Source organism: Wasmannia auropunctata, unplaced genomic scaffold, assembly GCF_000956235.1.
Source record: "Wasmannia auropunctata unplaced genomic scaffold, wasmannia.A_1.0 LD336061.1, whole genome shotgun sequence".
NCBI lineage: Eukaryota > Metazoa > Arthropoda > Insecta > Hymenoptera > Formicidae > Wasmannia > Wasmannia auropunctata.
Window position 1 is genome coordinate 296,103 of NW_012026829.1, and position 11,450 is coordinate 307,552.

At 36.0% G+C, this 11,450-nt stretch overlaps 1 protein-coding gene across 1 annotated transcript; it reads right to left on the reverse strand.

The window, feature by feature from the left end:
• Positions 1-8: 8 nt before the first annotated feature.
• On the reverse strand, positions 9-7,725 carry LOC105450386 (hemocyte protein-glutamine gamma-glutamyltransferase-like). The gene is made up of 8 exons (XM_011690186.1): positions 7,626-7,725; positions 5,454-5,928; positions 4,882-5,108; positions 3,971-4,572; positions 2,715-2,812; positions 2,002-2,292; positions 1,257-1,417; positions 9-606 (listed from the first exon to the last, which is right to left on the reverse strand). The coding sequence occupies exons 2-8, from the start codon at positions 5,926-5,928 to the stop codon at positions 322-324; spliced, it is 2,139 nt and encodes a 712-aa protein (XP_011688488.1). The 5' UTR covers positions 7,626-7,725; the 3' UTR covers positions 9-321.
• Between the last annotated feature and the right edge of the window lie 3,725 nt (positions 7,726-11,450).

Sequence of the window (11,450 nt, forward strand, 5' to 3'; positions counted from 1 at the left end):
TCAATTTCTCAATTAATTTACGCACCATCTTTTTATCGAAGTCCATTATTATACATATATATTATTGAAGTAATAATACTACAATATAATATTCGAATTGAATATAAATTAAAATAAATGGATGTTTGAATATAAATTGTTCACGAGAGATTACTGTGAGTAATGCAACGATTTTGCAAATAATATATCTCTCGGATAAAACCAAAGTATTTACGTTATCACGCTATAATCAGATGATTCAGCCAAATGCACCTGACATTCTTAGCATAACGATCGGTTTGAATTAAGATCGAAGCTGAACTCGAATCATCACGTAGCCATTCATTCGGCCTCGAGGACGTCGACGGTTGCGCAACCGGTGATGTCGACTATTTCTTTCGAGGTGAAAGTGGCGATTATCTTTTGTTCTCCAGGCTTTTGCGGCACGAGCTGGTGTTCCACGTAAACGTCCTCCTCTGGCCCAACGTCCCGGAAGGCCAAAGTCTTGTTCCTGGAGAGACCGGGCCCGGCATAGTTGAACTGACAATTGGTCAAGGTCTTCTTCAAAGGGTTCTTGAAGCTCAACGTGATGGTCGAGGGTTGTCCAACTACTGGTTCACCTTCAATCTATAACATCAAAAGTGGTTCGGAGACAATTGTTTTTTTATAATTAGTAAAGAACAAATCTTTAGATATATTATCGATGATTATTTATATTGTTGAATCTCATTAATATATTATGTTAAGAAATATTTATGGATTAGATTTTTAAAATCGCGCGTAAAACATCACGAAACAAAAATTACAAAAATTAAAAGTGAAAATCACTAGCCTATTCAAACCCATATTTAAAAAAGAAACTTGTAATAAAGATATATTTGATACATAATTAAAAAGTCTATTCAAAAATGTATTTAATATACGAAAAATACAAGATAAATCGGCCAAGGATCGAGCAAAGGTAGTCCTTTGCTCGTTCCTTGGCCGATTTATCTTGTATTTTTCGTTATTCAAACACGACATTGCAATTCTAATTTATTTAATATATTTGGACAATAAATTAACGTAAAATTAATTTTAATAACATAATACTACTGATACTGATTTGGACAATAAATTAACGTAAAATTAATTTTAATAACACATAATACTGATACTAATGATGAAACAATTAATAAATATTTTTGTGAATTACACATGACACCAAACCAGTGACGAGAAATCTATAATAGATACATTTTCAAGAAAATTCTACCTTATTTTCTCTGTTACTATACCTTAACAATGATATTCGGTTTTAAAACTTGAAAATCATCCTCATCTGCCCAAGTTTGTCGGGTTTCCTTGACTGTAGCGATACAGTATAGCTTCATAATGGAATACTCCACCAGCTTGTCTAGGTAATCGTTTACCGACACGGTGAGCCTTAATTGTTCCGCTATAATGAATTAAAATGAAAATTACAGTCCAAACGTAAATTACACAAACAACATAATTTATTAGAGACAATTAGTGCAAAAAAGTTAAATAACAACGCAGTAAAAAGTTACACGATTGTTTCCTTATTCGCTGTGATTATCCGATAAATCATTATCTAGGAATTTTAGAGACAAACCGAGCTAATCAATCGCTTCTCTCATTAATGATAGAACATTAGCATTTAATTGCGGCGGAAATAAAACGCGTTAAATGTTGCAAATTCAATGTTTCATGCACGTGCTAAATTTGCACGTGTCGACCTCGTCTGTCTTTAATATTGGATATAATTATAAACGTCGAGTTTTCTTGTAAATTAAAATTCTATCAAAGTAATTCGATTCAGAATTTCCTGCTTAAACTCATCGCCTTCAGTTACTTTGATTATTTGCAATTCAAGAATTATCAATGCCTTGACAATTAAACTACCGTTTTTGTTTGTCCACTTCTAATGCAGCATTAATTCATTCCCGTAGCATTAATCGACTTTCGCCGCGAGCGTTTGGAAAAAAAAAATAAGAAACAATCTGTGGAAACAATTCTTACTGGCATTTGGTTGAAGCACAAAGTCGCCGGACGCTCTCTTCACCAGGTTCGCCTTAACTCCGTTATAGTAAATGCTGCCGGCTGACAGGATAGCCTGAATGGTGCGCGTCTCGTCGGACTTGTTATTGATATTCACGGTCACGGCGAACGGCTCGCCGATGTTGACGCGTTCGAGCTCGATAAGATCGAACTCGACGTCCTCTTTGCCCGGCGACGGCAGCGAGTAGAATCTCTTCGCCATCTCGGTACTGCGCACCGCCCTGTACAAGGTCAGCCTCTCGACCTCGGTGCCTGAAAATCGGTCCAAGTTAAATTGAGCTTGCAATTAGTTGTCTAGGAAGAAGACGAAAAATATAAAATGGCTCGATAATTAATATAATATAAATTATTAATTAGTACTGCAAATAACAGAGATACGATCCAAATTTCATTAAAAATTTTCAGACACAACTTGTTTTAGAATTGACAATGAGATCCGAATTATTATGAATTTGCTCAGAATTTTAATTAAGTAATCTAACATCAACTGAAATTATTCGGTTTCATAATTACTATAATTAAATTAGAATGTATGGGAAGAGCATTTGTTTTTATTGTAGAGAATATAACTAGGAATAAAAATATCACAATGACACAAATTTTCCTTGTTACAAATTTATAATAATAAAATATGGATCGTCGCAGAATGAAGGCAATTCGCTTGCATCGCTTACCTTCCTTGGCTTTATAGAGCGACGTTATGTCCTGCCTATCTTTGTCTCCGTTAGGATCGAAGATCCATGGCGCCTTCGTTAAAATCATACGGCCGACGCTGCGAAGATAATTTGCATTTGATTTTCAGCATGCGCGAAACGTGCCATTATAGCGATCATTTTGTTACTATATACGGGATTAGAAGTTATTGCTTTGCAAGAAGAAGTCAAGAATACGGCATGACTGATTAACATGGATTATTAATTAGTACTGCAAATAATATAGAAAAAATAACGTGTAAGAATACAAGTGGAGTTTCTATCATTGGAAACTCCTATGACGAGACAGACTTGAGCAACAATAATGTGCGGAATAACAGACAATCCATTACAAAGACGTTCATCGTTGCAATTCGAACGCGAGCTAATCGACCGTCGAGTCCTGTCATATTTATGTTCGTGCTTCGCATTTGCTGGCGTAAAAATGCCTCCAGCATCGCGGAAATTATGCAAATCGCGGCGCATATCGTACGCAGTAATTCATGCTTTACGACGCGACGAAGGACGACATAATTACGACTTGCAGGATCAGCAAATAGCGTAAGGTTTGCGTTTCCGTTTTCGTCACTGGTACGCTCGTCCGACTCGGTTTTTTTTTTATGTATCTCACGCATCACATAGCTGTCATAGCTATTTCCGTCCGCAAATTCGCGCGGTTGATCAGCGAGTGTATTATCGATGAGTGAAATCATCACAAAAGAATATCGGATGAAGCATAGAAAGGTGTTCTTTGGGACCATCTCGACGGGCATTAATTATTTATTTCGCGAGTGCTTCCGAGAATGTTGATTAATCGCTTCTCGCGGTAATATTCAATAAGAAATTTAATAAAATTCGTAATTAAAAATTTCTGTATATTAAATTTAAATTTGGTTAAAAAATAATCTCATATATTGTATTATATTATATTTTTATAAATATAATATGATTTTTCAGTATAATACACAGTATATTAAAAAAAATATTAACAAGGGATTTAACTTTAGTTCGCTATTTTTCTTTTCCCTTTTTTGTCTTTGTATAAACATTTTTTATGAATATTTAGTTTTTAATATTTGATTCAACTTTAATAAATAATATCTAATATCTGCAATTATATATGTATATATTATCGTATTATAGATGTTATGATTAATATTTTAAAACTTTTCCTCAAAGAATATGACGAAGGTTTTACCTTCAATGTGAAAGTAGACTAAAACTATTTGCATACTCACTGATACTTGTTGCAATCGATCTTGGAATATCCCAGATCGCTCTCCGGGTCCTCCTTCCATCTCATCAGATCCGCGTTCACGGACGCCACCATAAAGGTCACGTCGTAGTTGTAACCGACGGCGCCCTCCTTGATGGCCTCCACCGACGCCGGTCCGCACTGATAAAAGCTGTCGGACTGTTCCTGAGGAGTGGCGTCGATGGCCTGCCAGCCGCCGTAACCCTTGGGAAGGTCTGGCCTCGCCATCCACACGTCGTTCCACACGTGGTAGTTCCAGATGGAGTCCTCGCCCATGGGGTTGTTCGGGTCGTACTCGAGCTCCTCGTTGTTCAGATCGTAGTAACGGTCCACCGACAGCGAGGCATTGGCGTCGTGGGCCGACACCAGATTCGACACCACTCTCGACGGGATTCCCAGGGCGCGACATATCGTGGTGACGACACCGGCGAAGACCCAGCACTGACCGTAATTCACCTCGTTGCCGGTCTCCCAGAATTGCTCGAGGATGGGCACGCTTCCGGTCCAGGCGGCCGGCGCGGTGCCGTCGCTGTACTCGCCGTCCCAGCGGCCAGTTATCACACCCTTATCGTCGTTAGAGTTTACCTAAAGGTAACGGAAAAGAAAATTGATACTTGATTCTTATACAGACAATTTAAATAGAAAGAAGTGCTGTTTTAGGATATTTCGAGTTTTAGTATAAGCTAAATGTCTCGATATTTTTATTGCTATATTTCTAAAATAAAAACAAGTATTTTTCCAATATATCTTAATTTATCTTAATTAGTAATTATAAAACCAAATAATTTTAATTAATGATTTAATTGATATCATATCTTGAAATTCTGAATAAATTCATAATAGTTCGGATATCATTGTCAATTCCAAATTTGAGATAAAATAAAAATATCTTACGATCCTCGAAATTGCCCGAGTCATTTTGACCGGATCGCCCCTGGAAATCGCCTTGATACCGGATCTCTCGAGCAATAATTGGCAAGCTGGTAGCACACACGCGTCGAACTGCCCAAAGACCCATTCTCTACCGCGGGAACTACCCCATGGACCAACCCATATCTTTCCCACGTCATTGAGAATGTACTCGTCGAGCAGTGTCTCGTCCTCCATGTACACCAAATCCTCTGCACCATGTTTAACGTTTAAAATTATATATTTTTTTTAACATTTTAAAATTATTTAAAAATTGAGACAATCGTAACATCTTTTAATAAAAGCATTTGCAAAGGTATATTCCTATAAATATAACGCAGAGAGCTTTAAGAATCAAAAGTTCACGAAATAAAATATTCATAGAAACAATTCGAAGGCGAAGAACCTCTAATGCCAAATAATTCATTATTAATCATCATTCAATCCTTTAATATCCATTTCAAAAATTGATGTGTCGCAGTGTCGATTGAGAAAATATTACTAAACTCAGATTTAATATCTTTAAACATTCTGCATGTTGTTGATTGTGTATATACCTTTCATCCATGGATTGAAGAGCAAGTAGATATCTTTATCGTAGTTGTAAGTATTCGGCGTCCTCCTTCTGCCGAGGGTATTGGTCTCCACGTTCAATTGCCACACTCCGACGGGACTGTCGATCGGACTTCTGACCTCGACGGACAGATCCATCCCGTTAGCGCCGACCATGCGAACGCCCCAAGCCTCCAGATCGGTCAAATAGGCCTCCCTGTTGGTGATCGTGTTCACCCCTCTGGTACCCCGCAGCACGTTCGGATTCGGACCGAAGCTGAAGAGCAGCCGGACGATGTCGGTTTCGTCCACGTACTCGCGATTGAATCGCAGTGCCATGTGGAAGGGCTGGCCTCGTCGGAGGACGGGAATCGCCGGATTCTGGTGGACCATCTCGAAGTTGAAGGTGCGATGGGTCTCGGCATTCTCCTTCTCGTACAAGTACACCGCTTCAACTATCAGCGGCTCCTCGAACGACATCTGGAGAGATCAGCGAGACAAATTAGAAAATGATCTTATTGTTAGTCGCGAGACGTAAAAGAAATTGTATTAACTTGTCAAATTAATTTAAAAAATTTACTTTTTTAAAACACAAAATGAAAGTTTTGAGAAATAGTCTGAAAATTCTTACAGTTCCTAAATTCTTTCAATCACCAGTGATATTATATAATTAATTTAAAATTTAACAACATCCACGTAAGATAGAAATTTTTGTATGTATACGTGCTAAGAGAAATAAAAGTGTGGAAGAAATAAATCCTTTTAAATGTTAGCAGTCATGTCAAAAATATTGATTTCACACGGAAGTGTGAAATATGATTCGATCGCGATTCTGCAACCTCATATGCCATGGATGGCAGCCGAGACGTGTTCTCATTGCCGGATCGCATGAGTGGTCAATATCCGTCATTGATTCACCCGAAGACATTGCGTAAAAGTTCGGAAAAAATTCCGTGCGCGTAATCCGCGTAATCGTGTCCCGCAAAGGGGCGATCGAACGATCGGACGACACCGAGCGACCTCGATCGCTGATTCATGCGATCTCCGGGCAGGTGAAATGCGGGATTCCACCTGTGTTCGCAATACTATCGCGTGAGCCGCGAGCTCACGCATTCTCGATCATCCGATGAATATCGTGGAAACCGCTCGAGTATATTATTATTATATATAGATTGTAAAAATGAAACCGGTATTTCGAGACGATTCCCCTCATTTGAATAAGCTGTGTTACGCAAGCCACACGCGCCTTGTTTTGAAAGCGAGTCGTATTCCGTGATATCGTAATCGAATAAAAAGTCTCGTTCTTTTTATGAATATATGTTTCAGCTTGATAATTTACAGTAATATCACCAGTATTGCTGTAAATAAAACAGGACCCGTAGATAAGCAACAAGATTTAAAAATTACAAATTATAAAATCTGAATGCTATTCGGAATGCTATTCAAAAGTTAGAAGCAAAATTAAATCTCTTTGATGAATAGGAAGCAAATAATTTAAGTAAAGTTTAGCAGAAAAATATTAACTCGAAACATGTAATAAATGATGTGTGTGATGCAGTTTAATTTACATATGTTTAAGAAAAACTAAATCTTTGATTAATAGAAAATAAATAAAATTTAACAGAAAAATATTAACTCAAAATTGAATAACTGACGTGTGTGATGCAGTTTAATATACATATTTAACTTATATATATTAATCAGAGAAATATACAGATATTAAAAAAATATAGTCATATAATTACATAATTAATAGATTATTAAATAGATTGTCATATAATTACACTTATATTAATTACAATTATATGACAATCTTTTTTACATGTTAATTAATAAACTAGATACACCAAGAGAAAGAGGACTTTAAAAATCGACTTAAAAAAATTTAAGTCAATAAATAATTCAATTGAAATTATTTATAATTATTTATACAAATTAATTTTGACATAGAAAATAATAATTTGGTAAATACAAACAGCACATATATATTAAGATTTAATTTATAAAATTCACAAGTTATTTATTGAACACAAATACTTGCTATCTTTTAATGTTATGACAATTATTAATTTTATCATTGCTTTTCTAATTCTATTATTGAAAAATCGTACTGTTATGCCTCGTATCCAATTTTTTAACTAACTTTATTACATAAAAGAAATAAAACTTGAACTTACCTTGTATGGTTTTGTTAAAAATCAACAGCGCGAGAAACCACGAAACGGAACAATCACGAGTGATAATCGTACAAGTTACCGCAAACGCACTGACGTTCATAAACGCGTTCTACCTCTTATATGAGATACAGCTTCCTACGGAGTAACCGCAAAGTCCCCACTACGGCAATAATCGCGTGTAGCATTCAGATCTCTGAGTAAACGTGACGATATGAAGCGTTTTAACTGGCACTGATATAAATTAATAAAAGACTTTAAAATATCAAAAAATTTTCCACAACTTTTTTAAATAACTACGATTTTAAAATTATAATAATGGGATATCCTTTTATATATGTAAAAAATTAGAATTTTTATAAGTAGATGGCTGATATAAATTTTCCAAATTTAATATAAATTCAAATAAAACTTATTACAAAAATTATTTAAATGAATTTTTTAATTATCCAATTCTTCGGCTATCCTTTTAGGCTATGTTATTTAAATCTGAAAAAATATAGATATTGCTTTGCATTCTAAGAGATACGTATGTACAATCAAAATCGTTATAAATATCGTTTAAAATATCAACAAATGTAGTTATTTTTATCCCAGTGCGCGAAAAAACTATTTTTAATGTTATTTGTTCGAAATGAAGTCTCTAATTAGACGGACGTATCTTATCGATTCACGATGCAACGGTAATTAACTCGATAAACCAAGCTCTCGTAGGTGGTGGACGTTGCGGTCAGTTTGCAGATTAACCACCGGGCGATTGGAAATGCCTGCGTAGAAGGAAATAGAATTGGAGCCGGGGTTGGAGACGAGTTGTGTGTACACGGCTTAATTGTTTTCACAAATTTATTTGCGTCCTGTGTATCGACCTACACAAATTACGTAGTAAATTATTGGTCTGTAGGTTGTTTTTGGATTCTCCCTCCTGCCACACGCGACTCCTCGCGTGCGCGCATATAATTGCGAGATCCGATAATTGCGGGCACGAATCTCTTTCCCTCTCTACGGCCGCGCAATTTCATCGTTAACAAATATTCCATCCAATTGTGCGCTTCGCGTTTAAAGGCCTCCCGCCCAATATCTTTCGCAGTTGAGCTTTGCAGAACTAAAAAAAAATGTAACACTTTCCATTTCTTCAATTTCTGCTTCGAAATAAAATAAATATATTAGGAACTTTTACACGAGAAAAATTATGGCTAGCATCTATTTTAATATCTTAATAAAATAAATTTAACGTTTATTTAATATCAGTTTTTGTAAACCTTTTTATAAAAATACATGAAAAAGCAATTACATGCGAGGAAATTTGTGCTGAATTTAACAGAAAATTACATAACATTTTGAGACTGTAAATTATATTACATTACATGTGCAGAACATTCTTATTTTACTGCTCATCACAGATAGCTGCTCGGAATTTGAAAATTTCTATCTTAGCTGTCCAGTCGAGTATACATCGAGACCTTTAATCAATGCGCGAAGCGCACGCATTCGACATCAATCTTGCAGCACATACACACTCGTATATATCCTTAAATAAACGGACCGTGTGTGTTGAGCACCCATCTAAAATGTCTAAAAACATTACGGTAAGGCAAGTAGCAGTCATATGTAAACAAGAACGAGGAATAGAACTATTGACTACGTAATACAATTAACTAACGCAACATCCGCTTCGGGTAATTTCCGGATCGGGGGATTTATCGTCTTGTGTGCTCCGCATTTTTTTTCTCTCAATCATTATTTTTCACGCTTCACCGCGATCTCCAGGATTGCGTCGTTTACGCGGGAAAAATGCCCTTCTTGCCGCCGATTCATGCGATCACTGATCTGAGATCACTCACAGAAAGTTGTTAACGTCATAGATAAAAAAGTATTTTATATATATACTTTTTTTAATATAAAATAAAAGATTATAGAAATAAGTTGTATAAGGAATTTGTAAAATTTGCGTACCTATCTCTTCAAATTAAAATCCGATTTATAATGTTAGTAAATTTCCTATAAAATTTTACTAATTTTTTTTTAATTTAACAATTCTTTACAGGGAAAATTTCTGTCTGTTATTAATATTAACATGGCAAATAATTAAAATTAATATTAATATGGAAATCTTTTCAATTAAAAGAAATTATCTGTATGGAAAAACATAATTATTACACAAAGATAACTTCCGTTAAAAATTCAATTTTCTGCGGATGGTGCACAAATCGATGACGCGATGAACTTCGTAATGTCGCTTCGTTGTGTGAAACGAGTATAATTCGGCATAACTCCTCTAGGTAGCAAGTTTTTTTTAACATTGACTCCCTAATGTGGCGGAAAAGCTGTACGAGCGCACGACAATCGACAGGAACAAGCGTTATAAGGATATTTCACTCAATTTTTTTTTACCAAATTTGGCACAGGACTTGGCTGTCGCGTTTATTGGCTACGATCCTCGCAAAACGACTCAATGTCCTTTCATAATTTTTCTCACAACCGATCGCCGTTGATTTCCGACATGAGATTGCTCCAGCAGATTCAATTTATCTCACCACGTAAAAAGAAACTGATAAAAGGTGCAGTAAGAATAATAAAAATCTTATTTTCTTTATTCTTCTTGTTCGTTAGATGTCAAACGTTCAAACGCGCATTGCGCTATTTGTCTATCAAATTTGTCAAAATTTAACAATCTGATTGACAATCTTTAAATTAATATTCATTCTTATGAATTAAATATTAAATAATATTCGAAAATATACTTTTATTTATTTAATTAACTGTGTCTGAAAAGGAGCAATCTCAGTAATACGCGATAACGGAACGAATAAAAGTAGCCAACAAATTTATTATTTCTCGAAATTGAAATTCTAATTTTAATTTGCGAAAAAATAAGATTTCAATTTCACAAAGTATATTGGCTCATCTTAATCTTTTCTCTTCTCGCACAGAGTTCATCTGCAGTTCAATTCTTGCCGAGGCATCGGAAACGGCTAATCGGTAATCCACCTTATTACCCGGATGACAAAACGAGTCTCAAAACTGATCTCCCCGCGTATGCGATGTGGATCGAAAGATCGTGTTTATAAATTCCAGGGGTTTCATCATGTTATGACAATGTACAACAGGTTCAAAGGGACTCGCAAAGTCCCCGTTCGAAAGGTTCTCTTGGCAAAGCGATTTACAGGTCTGCTTCTCGTGCGTGTGCTCGCGTCCTCATGGCGCGTGTATCGGAACGCTTCCGCCTCTTAACGAGTCGTTAGTAACGACACGTGCCGGTCGATACGTTTCTATTTACGGCCAAAACTTATCTCGCGTACGTTTTTTCTAATCTCGCGCCGACGGAATATACGTCGCGCGCCGCGTCGCGCGTTTCGAGTTCCGCGACACGCGAAAGGTGTGTGTCTATTGCTTGCCCTATCCCACGTTTTCGCGTTATTTTTTTTCTTTTGTTTCGAGAAGAAATCAGAAGAGAATAAACAAGTTTTCCCTCAAATCGATCGCGTTCGATCGTGTCGCGTTATCGTCGCCTCGGTTTCTTGCGCGAGTACAATAAGGTATTTTAACGTAGTCAATCGATTATAATAGAGATGTAACGATAATGGTAATGTCCGATAAAAGAAGAAAGATCGAAACTTAAAGTAATACCGAAAAAACCGCCGCGTTTGTATATCCCATCAGAGTATAATTAAATATTAAACAATATACCAACATATACGTATAGAAAACAACTAGGGATTATCCTTTCTTCCTTTCTTTTTCTCTCTGTCTCTCTCGCTCTCTTTACATTCTTATAAATATAGCTAATTAATATAACAGCACTTCTCTTAGATCCCATATTAAGCTCGA

Coding starts and splice junctions, on each gene's coding strand:
- LOC105450386 (XM_011690186.1), bottom strand. CDS start 5,928: ATGTCGTTCGAGGAGCCGCTGATAGTTGAAGCGGTGTACTTGTACGAG. Junction 5,109..5,453: donor CTTCAATCCATGGATGAAAG/GTATATACACAA, acceptor AACATGGTGCAG/AGGATTTGGTGTACATGGAG. Junction 1,418..2,001: donor TGTGCTTCAACCAAATGCCA/GTAAGAATTGTT, acceptor AATTCATTATAG/CGGAACAATTAAGGCTCACC.